The following is a 19381-nucleotide window of genomic DNA, read 5'->3' as shown; positions in this document are numbered from 1 at the left end:
AATCTCCAACCAAAGCCATTACCTTTCGTTCCGTCTGCTGGTCTCTCTAAATGCTTTTTTATTAGGGGGAACCTTATGCTCCTTCTTGCCCTTACATGCACAGATATCCTATAATTTCAAATGCTCCTTTAAAAGTGTTTGAGTTTTGTTTTTTAACGTTACCCCTCTTTGGCCTATTCTCATTATTCCGTAGTACTTCCTACAGAACCACAAAATCCATTTAGTCACAGACATTGTGGAAGAGAAGCGCATCTCCATAGTTCGCACACCTTTCCTCCCACTCCAGAGGCCTCTACATAGACCGTTGGCTCCTTGCCTGCGTTCTCGAATCTAAAAAATATTGCGAACATTACAAGAATATTTTATCACTTCTCTATAAGTTGGAAACATTGATTTGTTCAAACAAAAGGTTAGTTGCCACAATTGGCAAAAAAAAACGCCCCAGGGTGGCAAATGGCTGCACGCAAGGGCAGATCAAAAAAATCGATTTTTTCAAATCCATCTGGCCCAATGAAAAAAAGTTGTGGGACTGATCAAAAATAAGGCCTGAAAAATTGGAAACCTCTAGGTGAACTCCTGACCCACACAAAAATGCCATTTAATGCCAGATGGGGTCGATTTAATTAATGCCGACGAGTCACCAAAAAAAAGGAACAAGTCGTCTCCCTATACATTCTTTCTTACTTTCCACCATCTGCCGATTTATATTATCAAAGATAAGCTCCATCCTAGCAGCACATGCAGGATGAATTTTGCTGTACTCGAGGAGTGGGAGGGGGAGAGGCGTGCCCGGAGGGGATGAGAGCAGTCTGCCGCTCCTCTATCCACAATGCTGGGTGGGCGTTGGAACATTTTCTTTACAGACGTGCACTCAAATTTGGCATTTTGTGGCTTAACGGTGGCAAATACGTCAAAATGCACAACATTTTTGCCATAACATACAGTAACTATCTCAAAATCTGAGAAATTACCGTAAAATATTAAATTTTTGATGCTTCCTCCCTAAATGGCATTTGAGCGAGGGACAGGATTTCACCTAGAGGTCTCAAATTTTTCAGGTCTTATTTTTGATCAGTCCCACAACTTTTTTCATTGGGCCAGATAGATTTGAAAAAAATCAATTTTTCCGATCCACCCTATCGCAAAGATCTGAAATTGAACGATGCATAAGCACGGTTACTATATGACATCATTGCAATTGAAATTTTTTATAACATTGGATGACAAATTTGGGATTAGGAAATGTTTGAAGTTGGCACCTCTGTCAAAAATTTGAAAATAAAAACACCATCCATGGCTATCCACAGGGTAGGATGCATGGTGAAAGTAGACGCAAAAATTTGGGTGGGGGAGCAAAAAAAATTTAGAGGATTTGCCAAATGCATTCCATATGCCATCAGTGGGGAAGGGGAAGGAGTTTTTGATTTTACTGGGGAAGGATGGTCACCCCTAACCTATCTCCTAATACTTCAGAAAAGGACTAAATACCACGGACATAGCTTGGGTGGGGTCTTTGGGGGCTTCCGCTCTCTCTCACTCCCCAAAACTGTATTCCCTTGAGGCGACTGCCCATCATACTTCTCCACATGAGGCAACAAGCCCTAAGGAACTTGTCCTTTCGACCATTAAAAGTTTTAGGCTGAGATCAGGGTCTGACATCCGAAATTTGCTCAAAATCTGATAATATTGACTACTGCCGCCAGAGTCCTAAAGCTGAAAATCTTTTGATAAATCAGGCAGCTTTCGAAAGCAAACACCTGCGCAGACTAACCCATTATAATTAAGGCAGTTTAGATGAAAACCACTTATAAAGCGACCACTATAAATTTCAGTATTAAGAAAATGGAATCTATAGCTTATTTAATTATATCACCCTCTCGTCCAGGATATTCAAGATACTCTTCTTTCCCTCATCAGCAAGGGAATTAAGATCTCCTTTATGTGGGTACCTGGATGAAAAAATGATAAATGAAAAAGCAGGAGCAATTTCCACAATGTCCACAAAATTGTGGAAATTGCTCCTGCTTTTTAATTTTTCATTATGTCACGTTTCCACTCCATCTCGCCTGAAACCTCAGATTATGTGGGTACCTGGACATATGGGTATACCTGGCAATGAGTTCGCAGATAAGGCAGCAAAGGAGGCACTAGATTTAGCCAAAAGAAAATGGGACATGGTGACTGCAGAGGACCTTAAGGCAATGTTTCGAAGGGCCATAGTCAACAAATGGAAAAATTCGTGGGATGAGACTGATAACAATAAGCTCCGAGCTACAAAAGCAGTATCAGTATGGCCCTCTTCCATCAGGAATAACTGGAGAGAAGAAGTCGTAATCACGCGCCTGAGGATAGGGCACACTGCCCTCACACACTCATACCTCTTCACAGAAGAGAAGATCCCACCTTGGTGTGAAGAATGCGATTCACATTTAAGTGTGAAACACATCCTGACGGATTGTAATAAATCTCGATCTCCTTGAGACAAGCACAAAGTGAACAGTGCCCTTAAACATACCTTCGGTGATTTTTCGGAGCGTTTGTCACGAGTAATTGCCTTTTTAAAGGAAATCGACGTTTCCAACAAGCTATAAATTGATTTAAACAGATGCATGCATTTTTTTATTTCAAATTGCCCTTTATGATGTGTCATTAAATACTATAATTTGTTTTACATAAGGACGGTTGTGGTGCAAAATTACCTTTGCTGTCGACGCACCCCAAAAAACAAACTAACTAACTAACTTATTTAATGAAATGATTAGTTTTCTGATGCGTAGAAATTGAAAAAAAAAAAATACCGATGTAGGCAACCCACATACCACAGAAGCCCTCACCGAAGTAAATCTTGGCATCGTGCCTGCTAAATACTATTTCAAATTTAAATATTGAGCAATAATGCAAAAATAAAATAACGATGATAGGAGGAGAAATATTTTTGGAAATATTCTTGCTCCTTTGTTAACCTCCCACAGGCAATAATTCACATAATGTATTAGTCGAAAGTAACAGTGGGAGGAAACCCCATCTACCAGATAAACGGCTTCTCAGCGCACTCTCGCCTCGTTTGATTACGGTTTCCACCGGTATGAAGAGGCTTTACGTCGAAAAGTGGACACATTTATCTTGCTTTGCATATGACGATACTAGTGACCTTTTTTTTTCAAGGAAAAATAAACAGGATATTAAATGACTTTTTCGGATTCTTAAACATTGGTGGTGTTTCCAACACATTCATTAAATTGATACGCTAGAACCAGAAACTTGAGCGACGAAATTATCGACGATTCAAAGGAAATATGGAGATCACGGACACCTGATTTATGTGATCGAGGTTATCGATAACTTGCATTACCATTTGAACAATAATTCATGGTAAATAAAATACCGATGCACCCTCAATTAGGTTTTTTCTTCTTGGCAGCAGATGTCGCACGCATAAATAAGCATGCAGATGGACGATGATACGGGGGCGGTAATCTTTGGACCTGAGCTGGCGGGCACCAGGCTACTGCGTCATCGGAAGCGGCACCTTGGCCGCTTGCAGCGACTGGGTCTCTCATGAGGTAGTGGGAGCAGAAATTGATAGCCTACTTAAGGTTCCGACCCTCCGTTATTCGTATTCCGAGCATTTACGCCAGTCGGCCTTTGAGGAAGTCCGCCACATCGCTCAGCCTGACAGAGTACTACAATAGGAAGCTAGACACAGGCTTAAGGGATTGAAAAATTCACCGGAAAGAATTTCCTATATGTAATTTCCACCAAATTTGACTAGATGTGTCACATTGTGTGATTAAAATACACTCACGTTTAACTATTCACCAAAAATGTATTTCTACTCCTTAAGTTCCGAAATTTCATGCTATTTCCAAAGTTGATTTTTTTATAGGTTCAACTCAAGAGCATAAAAATAAAATGTACTGCTGACACTAACATGGTAAAAATAATTGCGTAACAGGACTGAGTGAGTATATTCCGTTCTTCCGTTCCGTTCCGAGTAGTTCCGTTATAAATTAAGGGGCAGCTTGATAAGAGACCCCAACGATTTCCCCAACAAGATGATCGCTTATCGGCACTCTTCCCTTGTAACCATCTTATGTACTCAGTTCTTACGCCATTCAGACGATGTAGTCTTTGGCCATGAAATTAACGTATATTATCGTGTGCCATGCACATCTTTATCCTCTTTGGTGTCAGCGTGGAAAATGGGGTGCACGTCATTCACGAGGATAGATGGCTATCAGGGAGTCTTTATTAAAGAATTTTTAACCATCAATGAAGACAATATACAGGGCCGGTTCAAGGCAAAATACTTACCCGGGAAAACTACGGTTGTGTCCCCCCCCCCCTACCTGGAGGTTTGGTACGGAATACCCCCAATTAAAGTCCGGGGAACCCCCCCACGGGAATTTTTCAGTGGCGTTTCAGCACATTTGGTGGCGTTCGTACCACTAAAATGCATTCAGAGTGTGTTTATGCGCTAGCTGAAAATGTAAAGTTTATATAAATAAATATACAAAAGTAAATTGTATGCAAAATAATAAATTTATAAAATCGGAAAACTTTCTTTTTTGATATTCGGGCGTTTGGTCGCCTTCTAAGCTACGTCGCCCGGGATGCCCGGCCCTGACGATATATACAGTCTCTTTCTATTTAGATATGTTTTCCAGCAGATTTGGCATGAAAAAACAGAAAACTACTTCTCCATTTCATTTGAGCTTCTCTGATTATTCCCTAATTAAGAATTTCATTTGCTATTTTTAAACATCTAACGAAAATCATTGTTGAAGGTCAGGGGAAGGGAAGAACGTCAGAAGTAAGCCCCGGCTAAGTTACATGGAGCAGGTAATTCAGAATGTAAAGCAGAAGCACTATGTTACTGGTAAAGATGGGGTTGGTGTGGTGGCTAGAGTGTTGGCTTCCCACCCGGCGGGCTCGGGTTCAAATCCCGGCAGTGGCAGAGAATTTTCAGAGACTGCCCGATCCCTGCTTGAATGTTGTGTGGAGGACATTTCAAGCGCAACACTCCGTCCGTCGGGTGGGACGTTAAGCCGTGGTCCCCTGGGCGCCTTTCGTTAAGAGCAGGCTAACGCCGACGCCGGGTTTCTCTCCACCCTTCCTTCCACACCCTTCCCTCATGGCGCAAATGACCTCAGCTGTCGGTCGCCTCCTCCAAATACCATACCATACTTGGTAAAGATGAGATGATAGGAGAATTATGTGGAGAGCTGCGTAAAACCAATCTTCGGATAGATGACTGTTAACGATCATAATTTTGACCGCCATTATCAGAATATGCGATAAGCCAATGATTTCGCCCAGGACCAGCTCGAACTCACATTGATAATATATTTTTTAATAGTTTAATTGCACTCAATTTTGTTTAAAAGTGAATACTAATTTTCCCTCGCTTATTTACTTGAGCATTTACACACTCGATCAAAATTATAAAATCGTAGTCGCAAACGAAAGATAACACTACATATTTCTATTGGGGGAACAGAACTCTTCATTCAACCTCACCAACAACCGAATGTGCAATTAAAAGAATCCACACATGATGATATACCTAAATGAGATTCAAGAACTTCGTTATTTTTGCTCATTTTTATTTTTTATATGTATAGTGAATATTTTGAATGCATAAATAATTTCAAATTTGACAAGAATTACCACGCTTAGAGAGCTCATTATGATGGCTTAAAGGGCAGAAGGTTCTTCGAAAGAAAATAAGAACATTTTAAAAATTTCCGTGCAGGCGAGGAATGAATATAATGTGGCCAACATGGTCTCGCAAATTCACCACGGGTAAACCAAATGAAATCTATAGGCTCCAATGAGTTACCACTCGACAGAACCACTTGATCCATATCACGACACGGAGATATCACAGCACGGAAGCAGGGACATCAACGTCAATTACCTCACGCCCTTGAAATCTTAAGAGGCGAAAAGGGGGCAAGCCCCCCTTGGAGTATGTATCCGAAGTCAAGCTCGCGCCAGTCTAGACCAGGAAATGACACCCTCGCATTAATGGTTGAAAGTTGATCCCATCAATATACATCTATTTTAATTCCCATAACTAAAAGTAACCCTAATATTCGTTCTAATTAAAATATGGCGTAACCCGCTATTAGTTTTGGAAATAGCGGAAATAAAACGCTATAATTTTTCATAATGTATTATGGACGTACCACAGATAGATTATTTATTCCGAGATTTCAACAATTTTCCACACTGAGGCAATTTTTTCCTCACACGCCATTGTTTTAAACACTTCTGGACACTCACTCGCAACCATCTGAACTCGCTTCGACGCAATGCAACGCTCCAAAGCAGCGCGAGTGGTTAAATATCATATCAATTACTGACTGGAGTGGAAAAATATAATGGTCTTTCATACGACCATAACCAACAATATGAATTGCATCGTTAATTGAATGGCATCATCAATTGGTATGTTTTTCCTCAATAAACATACGTAGAATGGATATGAGACAGTGCCGAATTCAAGATTTGCATGCCTACTCGTGACAAGATATGTGCAATAGCACCATCCCCTATTTTTTTGTCGCCCAAGCTTTTATCTCTCGCTACTGGGTTCCGTGTGTCTCCCCTCACATTATTTAAAAGAAATTGAAATAAAGGTAATGATTAAATTTTAAAACATTTTATACCAATTACTTCGGTGGCACGCACTTTAATGCGACCCTGCAGCCACAACTGGCATTCTGCCGAATTATGCTTTATATAATTATTGCGTCGATGTATTTAATTCAAATATTGTAAATTAAAATAATTCGACAATTTTTAACATATTTGTGGAAAAAAATGAACTTGAAAAATTTTGACATCCACATCAAATTACGAAATCTATACTTTTAATACTTACAAATTCCCTCATCGAGCAATTCTGTTTCAGCACTTCATACCAAGGTCAGTGTTGAGGTTGATGACAAATTAAGCCTCAGAGTGAGGGAGGGCAAACATTCAAACGGATCCTTCAATAATAAATTTAAAAAACAACTACGACTGAAATAAAACTAACGCTCCAGATAAAAGTTGCTCCAGCGCGTTGAAAATCGGTACTAAGTCACTTTTCAAACGAATTTTTGTAAAATATAAAGTAATGGATGAATTTCTTTACGCATTGCCAAAAATAAATTAAAGACATTTTCCCGGGGCAAATGTATACTGATATATCACGTCAACGGATGCACGATACGAAATATTCTATCCAATGCTGAATTCGCCTATTATATTTAAGGGTGATTACCTATTATTTTTGATTGCCCAAATAGAAAGATAATTACTCCTGGAGTATGTATTTGACGCTTTTAGATTTTTAAATGACGATATCTATTTTTCGCGACTAAATGAAAAGTGAAAATTTTCAAGCGCGCGAAAACGCGACGGCTAAGTATGAATGCTTGGAAAAGCCTGTGTGACGTCATTCTGGTTCTGGCTGCCGCCGTGTGAGGCCACCTTGGTGCGAGGCTATGAGCGCCGCCACGATGCAGGATGCTAGCAGGTAGCAGAGTACCAAGCTAGCAGGCAGCGATTGGCTTAAATAAGGAATGTTAGTACCATATAGTACTAACGAGGAAGTGCTAAGAAGAGTGGGAGAAAAGAGAAACCTCAAAACCTTATGCAGAAGAAGGGACAACTTAGTTGGCCACATTTTGAGGCACGATGGTCTGATGAAGACAATCGTTGAAGGACTAGTGGAAGGGAAAAAGGGCAAGGGACGGTCCCGAATGAGTTATATAGGACAGGTTATAAAGGATGTAAAAGAGAAGAAATATGTAGCTATGAAAAGATTAGCGGATACGAGAGAGAAATGGAGAGCTGCGTCAAACCAATCTTAGGATTGTTGACTAATGATGATGATGGATGATGAGTACCCTATAAAACGGAGGAAACTTTCCGACCTTTGGCAATTTTAATAGGTGATTATTAAGAGATATTTCCGTAACTCGGTGCCACATGCTTGCACTGGTAATCTCAGACGATGTATAACTCGTATCTACTCGTATAGAAACTAGGTCCCTGTGACGTCACGCGGAGTGGCATCGCATGGGCGCCAATCTGGCCTTTTTCAAATGAGGTTAAAATTGACAATTAACATTCGTCTAAACTGGGATTTCTAAAACTAAATAATTTGTATATTATGAATGAACTAACGGTGGGTTACGAATCGCAATCAATGCTTTTCGTTTTCTTTGATGAAGGAAACTACCCAATTGTCGCCACAGAGTGGAAGAGGGGGGGGGGGAGGAATAGGAGAAATATGCCACCCATCCGTCCCATGATCCCTTACTGGGTCAAGCACCCAACAGGTGGCATAATGTGCTGATACCTTGGCCGGCAAGAGAAAAAAATGGTTTATTTAAACTATCGGTGCTTTTATTTAAACATGGGTTCATAAAAATGACAGCTTGAATCAAGTATGTAGCCAGAAATTTGATTCTGTGGTGTGCGGGTTGCCTACACTGATATTTTATTGTACATCCGCACGCATCGGAAAACCATACATTTCATTAAATCAGCTATATATTTCGTTTGAATGGTGCTTAAGGTTGAATGCGTCATTGGTTACAGGCAGATGAAATGCAATTATATCGAAAAACGGAGTGCATGAGGACAGGTTCCCTTGGGTGGTTGGTGGTTTCCACAGCAGATTTATCGTGGGAAGTTGCCACGATGCGAAATATTTCGGGGGGGGTGGGGCTAAAGCACTTTACCAGGATGGGGGCAATCCCCCCTCGGTACCAGCCCAGCTTGCATGGAATAGGTGCAGTTAGCCCACCGGGCATTGGCAGCATGAGCCCTCAATCTGTACTCTTTGACCTCCGGAAATGGTAGCGTACTATGAATCTGGAGGACGATAGGGATACAACAGACTCCTGACGGCCGTGGCGAGGTCGTTTATCATCCTCTGCCCCAGCCAGCGATCCGCGCAGGTTTATTATGGGAGGAGGGGGGCCGGCGCCGCCGAGGCGACCCCCTCGGAAGCTCCCCGTCCTTCCTCCCGCGACATCCACCGTCCCCTGCCCCCCGCTATTCCGAACCCTCTCCCCTTAACAACAAAGCAGGAAATAGTCTGATTATAATAGCATCCCCACGTATCCCATGTCCCTCCCGCCTGGTTCCTCTCCGTGATGACTGCGTCTCGGGAAATTTCGGAGAATTCCTTCCCCGCCCGCGCGGACGCCAGTGATCGTGAAAAATTGCCCGAGAGCACGATATGGTCGAGCGCTCCCATCTTCCCTTCGGACCGTCACCGGCCCGCGAGTCGTATGTCATATCATGCGGTCGCGTCCGCCCTGAATCACGGACCGACTGAGGGAACTCCATGCCTTTCGAAATGCACGGGGAGCACGCTGCACTGCGACGTCACACGACATGCACAGAAAACCAATGCTAGGGAATCAGGGGCTGATTAGGATAATTGTTGGGGGTAAAGAGTTCACTACTTTCCATGCTATTCTGTTGGTATGTAATTTTTCTCAGTCGGCAATAATACGACTGCTTAGCGACAAGTAGCTTTTAGATGTTTTTTTAATGCTTTGAAACGCCTAGCTTAGTTTAGCTAGTAAATAAATACTAGCATTGAAGTGTACTTAGTGAATCCTTTTTTTTAAGGCTCTTCCTTTAGACTTAATTATCCTAACCCTGGAGACCCAAGTTCGAACCCCAGTAAAAGCAAATGATTTCTCATCTGCATAATTTTTGCAATCTTTGAGTACATTTTCGAATGAATCACTAAAGGTAAACTGCTGGATAGTCCATGGTAATTCCTTGAATAATGACAGTATTGCTGCCAGCATTTCTCCATAATCTGCAACTGACGGGATTTCATTGGTAGTACAAATATTCCAACTGCTGCGCCAATCAAAAACCAGTAGTCTCTCCCATAGCATGGAAATATTAGTCTCTATCAAGCCATGGGCTTATCTAAAGAAAAACTCATTTAGCCTGACTTAATTGTCAATTTTAGAGAACATAGTTATACACATGCCCTACATGGGATTGCTGAGCTCTCACAGGCAGAGCACAGTACGAAGGATACCAAAAATCACATAGCCAATCAAAGTGAGAAGGAAGATGTTTAAATCAGAGAGGCACACAGATGGTCAGCTATTAATCAGCTATTCAGGAAAAGTGTAGCTTGCACCAATGGTATGATTGTGGAATGCTAAGATTGTGACATTTTCAAAATACCCCCCCAGTCAAAACTTACCTATATTTAAAATATGTATGACAATTATAAATAAAGAAAACACAAGTAACACATAAAAAAATTTGACTATTCATGCAGGAGTGATAAATCCTCTCATTGGATAGTTGCCCCCTAAATAAATACAGAAGATATTCCTTATTTATAAAAGCTATTTGGACATTTGGAGAGAATTCGAAAGCAATTAGATCAATAAAGTAGACCTTATAGATTATTTGAATATTGCATCCTTAAATTTATGACAGTATAGGGAAGCAGTTTTGTCACAGACTTAATCATCCAAATCCTGGAGATCTAGGTTCAAACTCGAGTAAAGGCAAATACTTTTTCCCCTGAAAAATTTTTGCATTCTAAGGTTACTTTCTGTAGGCTAGTCCATGCTAATTCCTTGAATAATGACTGCATTGTCAGGGAAACGATAAAAAATATTTATTTTGAAATAATTTTGGCTGGTCTACATTCAAGGTGTATTGGATTCAAATAGAATCGATGAGTATGCACACTTATAGTAATAATAAAAATAATGTAATTATTTAAAAAAACACACTTGCAAATAATCCAAAACTAAATCAATACATATCATGTTAGCAAGAAAAAAATCTCAAATCACATTAAAGTTATGCATTATCATCATAAATGGAATATAGGGCAACCTAATATGTATTATTTTAGGAAACATTTCAATTTACATGAGTATATTTACATCATAAATTTATACGATCTTTTGCAACAATAAATAAATCTGATTTAAATTTAAAAATAAGCAAATGGTAATATGAAAAAATAAAGATTAAGACATTTGCACTTAGAATGCTATAATTAATGAAAAAATTCCAAATGCAAACATATGAATCCACATGCACCTCACCAATACACATTTAATTATTTAAGGCAATGAAAGAAGGACTCAACACCATGAAAGCACAAGCTATTTGGTATAGTATACTGGTGGGAGGACCAACATATGAAGTGGATGAATGGTGTAAAGTAAACCAATGTCACCAATAGTCAATTCTCTTAAACCAAGAAGCTGAGCTGCACATGCCATTACCACTTTCAAATATCTTACAATGCAAAGAATTTATGCTTGATTGAACACGATCAAAGAGAGTTGTAGGTAGCTGTTGCAGTGGTGCCCTAGTTATCTAAAATAACTCTTACATTTTAGGTTCAAAGATTTTCGCTGCATTGATTAGATGATCTTTCCATTCTATTCGGGTTTTCACCGAAACAAACAAAACACAACAAACGCAGTGATAACCTGAATAGAATGGAAAGATCAACTCTTATATTTGATTAAAAAATCATAGCAATAATTCATTTTTACACAAGGAGGAATTAAGAAGCAGGGGATACCTATGTGCTCAGCAATCCGTGATTCCGAATTCACCATCATACCCTTTAATACAAATAAAATAAAACTACAAATTTGATAAATTCTAAATGTGAGTAATATATACTACGCATGAATTTCACTTATGGCATGGATTTCCGTTAAGTTTTAATTTATTTGAGTTTCTTGCTCATTTTAATTTGCATGAAAGAAAATAATACATCTTTGGAAGTTATCTCACTTAACCTTTTCCTTTGCATTAAGGTTATTATAGAATTAGTACGAAAAAAACTCTACAAAAACAGTGGATAAAATGTAAATTATACTCCAACCGAGCACTCATACAAAGCAGCCACATAGAGGTCACATACAGGAGGAAATGCCATGGCTGTCATGATAGTGGTCTGGGCACTTACTCCCTCTAAATGCACCCAAAGGATATTAGAAATGCAGAGAGACAGATGAGAAGGAATAGCGTTAAAAGGGGAAAAGGTATGAGGTGAAGTCCCCAGAGGAGCAGAAGGCACACAAATTGCTCATTGGTTCAACTAAAACATATAAGAGAGGGAATGGGCGACAGGAAAAGCAATACCATCTTAAATTGTAATTTTATGAATTATTTAATGATTGTTCTTCCAGTAATATATTTTCATTGTGAGGGAAATTTTTACACTTTATAAAACACAATTCCTGTAAACAAATAAAGGAAAATACTACAGTAAATATTTAAGAATGATCCCCAATTTTTATCACAAAGACAGTGCAGTCAATGAGACTACAACACGGCTCAAAATGCATAATTCACACGTGATGTATTTTCATAATTTATTTATTGATAATGAAATTTTGATGCTGATTGATTTCAGAACTTTCTTTCTACCTTACATTGAAAAAACATATACAGCTACGTCTCATCATAATTACATTAAGTGAAATAAAAAACATGTACAACATATTTTCATCTATCACATATTGGCAGAGAGGAAGTCATAGGCACACAATTTGAGAACCACTTTTGGTAACCCCCAAAAATTATTTTCTGTAGCTTTAGAAATGCCTCATTACTATTTCTGTCCCATTAATAAAAATTTGTCATTTCTTGCCCACTTCATCTCAAATTTTGTCCATCTCAAATGCCTGACAGAGTGGTCAAGGCATTTCTACCTTAAAATATATAAGGCAAAAACTCACGGCATACTGTAATGCATTGTCGAAGAAATGTGCAACGGGAGATGTTAAATGGTTTTAGCCAGCCTAATTCAGGCATTCACGATTGATTCGGACTCAACCATTCCATGAAAAATGAGGCGAGTTGTCTGGAAATACTTCACAACTTGAATCCAACAATTCAGATCTATTGGAATCAAACCCTATTCAGATAAATACTTACAGAATTTTTGATAATTCACAAAAAAGCCTATTTATTTGCCAAAATAATAAATTTAGATACTTATAAAATATTATTCATTGATTACATTACGTACTTACATAATGAACACTAATGTCACTGCTTTAACATATTAGTCAAAAGAAGATGTTTTGCTGTCTTCACTTGTTTGTACATAGCTAAGTCTTGAATCCTTTTGATAGTGAGTAGTTGAAGATGGTCACACTCAGGCTGCTGTTCCATCCACCTGAGTGCTGTGCGAAGGCATGAAAATACCTCACTAGCTGACGGCCCAGCAGTTGGTTCAGTATCAATGCTCCCATCTTCTGGATCATCAGAAGTTTCTTCTGGATCACTCTGACCTGGTTCATCTTCACCGAGCATTTGGAATCCATAGTCCGAAGAATCACAGGCCAACCACTTGCCAACATCTTCCTCACTGCACTCATAACATCCAGGAATTTTCAAAATCATAATACTAATGGCCTCAAGGGTGTTTTTCTCTTCATCCTCTTCCCTCTTTCTTTCTTCTCTCTCTTTTTGTTGCTCCTTCTTGGTTGAGGTGCCTTTCAACTTGTACCAAGCTCTTTGTAACACCTTTCTATTTACCGAATTCCATGCTTCTGCTATCATGTAAGAGCAATCTTTCAAATTAATTCCATTATATTGGTTCAAAATTTCTTTTTCGTCACCAAACAAAAGTTTCTGTAACAGTTGCTTCCTGTAATGGAGCTTGGTTTTCTCAATGACTAATTGGTCCATAGGTTGCAACTGACTCGCTACGTTAGTTGGCACATGAAGGACTTTAAAAAGTCCATTTTCTCGTTCAAGAATGTTTTCTGTGGGGTGGATTGGTGCACTGTCGATAATCAGCAACACTTTGCTTCCTTCTTTTCCTATAGTCTTTTGATATTTTTTTACTTCAGGCACAAAAATTGAATCATACCATTCGGTAAACAGGGCAGCTGTCATCCAAGCCTTAGGCTGGCTCATGTAAAAAAGAGGAAGTGTTTTTATTCCCTTGAAAGCATCAGGGGACTTTGTTTTACCAATCAACAGAAGGGGTATTTTGTGTTCCCCAGTAGAATTGGCACAAATCAGAAAGGTAACACGGTCTTCAGCGACCTTATGACTAGATTCCCTGTCAGCAGTTGAAATTGTTCCTGGCAAAGCCTTCCAAATAAGGCCTGTTTCATCCGCATTGTATAAAAACTCGGGGTCATAAGATTTTGCTTCAATTTTAAATTTTTCCAAAAATTTCTTATCTTCTTGAGGGCGATCTGGTGGTTTCTCGGACCCTAGTTCTAACTCACGGATGCCATGTCTGGCCTTAAAATTCCGCAGCCAACCATGGCTTGCCTTGAACGAATCTAAACCCTCAATTTGCTCGGCAAACCGTCTCGCCATTTCGCAGATAATCGAATTTGAAAGAGGGTTTCCGAACGCACGCTGTTGCAAAAACCACTTGAAGACTTCATCATCGAGTTCTTTGTTTTCTGCGGCTCTCATCGCTTTCCTCGACGACCGACCATCCTCACTGTCAAGGGTGGAAACGTAGCTTAAAATCGAAGACCTGCTGTTCTTTATGTCCGAAATTGTCGATGTTGCCACGCTATACATCTCGGATAACTTCTTAGCGGAAGCTCCCCTGTCCAACTGTTCAATGATCTTTACTTTGTCTGCCAACGATAAAACAACACGCTTCCGTTTCAAAGACATGCTTCAAGCACAAAACCCACGATGACAAAACAAAACACGGAAGACCCAGCGAAAATTCACTCTCACACAAAAATATATGAACTGTGCTCCCACATAGCTCGGGCACAGATATATGTTGTAAGCAACAGTAACAGCTGCAGACAGAGAAATCAAGGCGCTTCAATTGTACATTCTACATTGGCTATAGTAGTGCTGCTACCTCGTTACATTGAGCCCTTAATATGGAGCGCGGCTACTAAATACGAAGTTTTAATTCATGGGAACTATGTAGCACTACCGAGGACTATTAGACTAAATGGGGCTATTATTATATTCGTGTGTTGCCGTTGTTGTATTGATTGAACGCGAACCGAGAGCTCCCGAAATCGCAGCACGTCGCGAGAGGAGTGCGCACGGCACGTCGAGCGCGTTTTCAAACAAAATAGCGACGAATGTACTTCAGTTTTCCGAAACAGGCTCAATATTCAAAACTTTCAGTCATACAAGAAAAAAACGGCAACCAATTAATATGCAAATCGAACTCGCGATGAAATGCATGCCTCGACGAGCGTACATTTTCATAAATGTAAAATTTCAATGCTCAGGGATTGTTTTCATTCAAAAACGCAACTAAGGGGGTCTTGGGGAGAAAGGATGCCTTTCCTCCCGCACCCCCGTGATTATCGGGGAGACGGGGGGAGCGAGGTTATAAATTACAGATTTATTTAATTGCTCATCTTTTAATGGACATTGGCCGATTCGCAGACTTGTTAGCGCTTTCATCCCAAGGTACTCATTTTTAGCGACATTGAACATTTGGCAAAATTTTATGAGTAAAACAATTAACTTCCTGGGACCCGTCAAGCAAGGTAGTACATATTTTTTCAAGTAAAGTCCTCCCCCCTTTAAAAGTGGATCGTGGCAGCAGCTCTTGGTAATGAGGTACATCCCTCAGTCCTTGGAGGATATGCAACACCTCTCACATAAGAAGCATGAGCAATAAATAGATGGATTGCAGCAGTAGTGGTAGGGAGGGATAGAAGTAGAGAGATATGGAATTGGAAGAATAAACGACCAAAAGAATAAGGTAATAAAAATATGTTAGAGGAATAAAGTATCAATCACAAACACAAGCAAAATAAGGGACAAGGAGACCATAGAGGATGAGAGCAGTTGGGTTATAGCAAAAATAATAGAATAAGAGGGGACGTAAATTGGAATACATGAAGAGCCAAATAATTAAGAAATATTGGATCACAGATGAAATGGTAATGAAGGGAGGTGGAGAAATGAAGGAGAGGTGGAAATGTAAGAAAATAGACATCGAGAAAGGCAAGAGGATATTTAGGGAGATTAACAGTAGCCAAAGATACAAAACACGGATGGTAAGACAAGCTTGGTGGACGGATTAGACCGACAAAATGGAAATGTTGCATAAGGAAGGAAAGACAAAGATGTAGTATACCAATGGTGTTGATCCTGTGGGGGACATGGGAGATGCATCCCCTAAAAATTTGACATTTAGGATATGTCCCCCATAAAATTTTATGACATTATAGGGAAAGTATTCCATACCCCCAGATCTCCTAGAAGCCTGTCACCCACTAAGTTTTACAGCAACTGACGCCAATGCTGAATGCCAAGGTGAAGTTGTAATCTGATGGTAAAACGGGACATACCAGGCCAAAAATTAGAGGAAAGGAATATTCAGAAAATTTACATGATATTGAAAATACAAAAGAAAGGTTGAAAATAGAGGAAAAAGGTGAAATATACGAGGATAATAGTGGGCATAGTACTTTAAATGTCAAAATCATCAGAGTTCTTTGGGACAAAAGGAAATCGGTGGGCATCGACCCCTTCAGAGCTTCTGAAAAATAAAGGGAATATTGAAAGGATGAGGTATTGTGAAACTGCTGGAAGGATCTATGAAGAGGGGTGTTGGCCGGTAGGTTCCATGAAAGCAGTTCATATTCTCATCATCGAAAAGAAGACATTCATAGAATTCGGGAAGTATATGGCCATTATCTTAAGTTAGCATGCTGTAAAATCATAGCTCAAGATTATGAATAGAATGAGGGAAGTAAGGTTGACCAAGTACTTGGGTGTATGTCAGTTTGGATTCAGATAGGGAGAAGTAAATTTATGATGCAAAAGCAATGATGAAAACAGTAGTACAGAGGAAGTTATAATATTTTTTATTAGTTTAACCAGGATGAGTTTGCTGACTTTAAAAAGCATTTGGTATGACATGGTGGAACAGGAGACTCTCTCTCTGAAGAGGAATTCAAAACTTGTACATTGATAAGATCACACAAGCAAAGGCAGTCAACTTTGAATCAAGATGAGCAAACAAAGGGACATTAGGGACAAGTATGGGAGGAATATGATTAGTTGGATTTACGAGTTGAAGTAGGGAGATTGAACTTTAATCCACCTTTGATGGAGATTAGGGGCATGAAGGTTATTTTTAAGAAGATGAAATCATGTGGTTTTGTAAAAATTTGAGGGAAGAGTACTTTAGGCTCCATCTACCAGTTCATGCCTAGGTCATGGTCAACCATAAACGAAAGACCCGGCTGGAGAACCCAAAAATTAGCAGTCACCATCTACCAGTTGATTGTCACTAACTTGGACTGATGGAAAAGTTGAACTTCTTGGGCAGCACAATAGAGGAAAACATAAGCTGCAGTAAGGATATAAGGAGGATAGTACAGAACCAAAGGAGTAACTAATGGACAAGAAAGAGTTGAGGCCATGACCACTTCATTAGAGTATGAAGAAAAATTTAGCAGAGTCTGATATGGATCATAGTGCTTTATCATACAGAAAAATAGATGCTTCAGAAGGAGGAAGAGGGATAGCCAGGAGCTAATTTGAATTTGTTGAATATGTAATTTTTTAAATTGGTATTGCTTTATTATATATCCTAAGTTTGGTGTAGATTCGACGAAAATTGGCATTTTGATAAAAGCATTGTTTGATAAAAGCAAGCAATAATGACCATTCAATATTTTTTAAAAGAAGTCAACATCTCAGTAGGTATCAGCTTCACTAATGTGCACACTCACATATTAACGTATAATTCGACCTTTACATGACATTGCCATTACTTAATGTTTTGTTACTCAATGCTTGTACAATTGAAAACTCAAAATGACTAACGTCCATGTAGCACAGTACCAGAAGAAAGAAATAAAGAACAAATGTAGCCGTATTTTAATAGCAAGCAATTCCACAAAAATTAATTTCACACTGCACTAACACTAAACACAATCTATTATTATGGTTCAACAACATCTAAAAGTGATTTTAATGGTAAGGTATTATAGCCCATTAAAAATTATAGGAACCCAAAAAGAACATCTCCTGAAGGTGTAGAAAGCGAAAATGAAACACACCAGCTATTTGCCGGGCCTTGCTATCTACAAAACAAGCATAAGCTTAGGGCACCTACTTAGGTACAAATTATTTGTGATCAGTACACCCATAGACCCGAAACCATAAAATTTTTGCTTATTTTTCTACTTATGTCAATAACAGGCTAAAATCTGTCACAGATTTCAACATTCACATTGCTTTAGTGAACAGCATGTATATTGAACTTGATGATAAAAGTCGACTGGCAAATCCGCAGGTAACAGTATACTTTTATCAAAATGCCAATTTTCGTCGGATCTGCACCAAACTTAGGATATATAATAAAGCAAAATAAATTTTAAAAATTACATATTCAACAAATTAAAATTACCTTTCAATCTCAAGGCCTGAAAACCAGAATGTGGATTTATACTCATGAAAGGAAAACATGATCATGGATTTAAGCCAGTCTGCTACGACTAACTGTGCTTCAGAAATTACCTTGAATTTCTCCAATATCACATTTGCCACAGGATACGTCTAGGGATGAATTGCTACTGCAAGGAAGGCATTTTCTCTTATCAGTGGATGGTCGGTGACCAGACGGACACAAACGGCACTTAGAGAATTCTCCTTCTTCTGAAACTATGATGGCGTTTTCCTCACACACACATGAATAACCTACGGACACATAGTTACTGATTAGATAACCACGCAGCAATAATATGAAAATAAAAATCAATAGACATGCTCGCACACTAACCACTCTCATCAGGACGTAAATAAGCTTCGTGATCACAACTGGCACACTGTAACTTCGTTGTACTAAAAATCTCTTGCTCTTTACAGTCTTTAGGACTTATGTACTCCAATATTTCACCAGAAAATGAGAATGAAACGGTAAAAAATTGAAATATAAACAAAATTGTTAGCACTATCGGGAACCTCCGCATGATTTCAAACAAAGCTGGATCGCAGCACGACCTATCGACTCTATCGTAATAGATCGAAGGTCGATATCTATCGATATATAAAACCACACCGAGCGCCATATATGAGTGACGAAAATAGCATACTCAAAGAATAAAACAAGTACGCATAGTATTTAAACCCTAAATTACTTTCAAACTACGAGGAATAGGTCCAAAATTAGCTAATAAAAATGACTGAATCGTTCATATTGTCCTCAAGGAATGGCCAAAAAATCTGATGAGGAAGGAATTTATGAGGGTGATCAATGGAATTTATTGACATGAGCAACGATCAGTCAGGAACAGTTCGACCTAAATTTGCTGGACGATCATAATTTATATTAATTTGGGTTTCATAATAAAGTGCATAACATTTGCATGTTTTTCCTCATGAG

At 39.1% G+C, this 19381-nt stretch overlaps 2 protein-coding genes across 2 annotated transcripts in view; both read right to left on the bottom strand.

Moving 5' to 3' along the window:
- Positions 1–18976, bottom strand: part of LOC124161056 (meckelin) — a 45527-nt gene extending 26551 nt beyond the window's left edge. The window contains exons 1-2 of the mRNA XM_046537227.1: positions 18779–18976; positions 18517–18696 (exon numbers count right to left, since the gene is read on the bottom strand). Of these exons, the coding sequence (XP_046393183.1) occupies positions 18517–18696; positions 18779–18968 (370 nt within the window). The 5' untranslated portion in view covers positions 18969–18976. The remainder of the gene's footprint in view (positions 1–18516; positions 18697–18778) is intronic.
- On the bottom strand, positions 12176–15087 carry LOC124161038 (jerky protein homolog-like). Its single transcript, XM_046537190.1, has 2 exons — positions 13059–15087; positions 12176–12903 (listed from the first exon to the last, which is right to left on the bottom strand). Exon 1 carries the CDS (start codon positions 14674–14676, stop codon positions 13075–13077), a length of 1602 nt encoding a protein of 533 aa, XP_046393146.1. The 5' UTR covers positions 14677–15087; the 3' UTR covers positions 12176–12903; positions 13059–13074.
- Positions 18977–19381: the final 405 nt, after the last annotated feature.

This window comes from Ischnura elegans, chromosome 1 (assembly GCF_921293095.1).
Source record: "Ischnura elegans chromosome 1, ioIscEleg1.1, whole genome shotgun sequence".
Lineage (NCBI taxonomy): Eukaryota > Metazoa > Arthropoda > Insecta > Odonata > Coenagrionidae > Ischnura > Ischnura elegans.
Note: the sequence above shows the minus strand (reverse complement) of the source record. Positions and strands in the feature narration are given on the sequence as shown.

What these genes read in the sequence shown, in the direction of transcription:
- LOC124161038 (XM_046537190.1), bottom strand. Translation starts at nt 14,676, where the DNA reads ATGTCTTTGAAACGGAAGCGTGTTGTTTTATCGTTGGCAGACAAAGTA.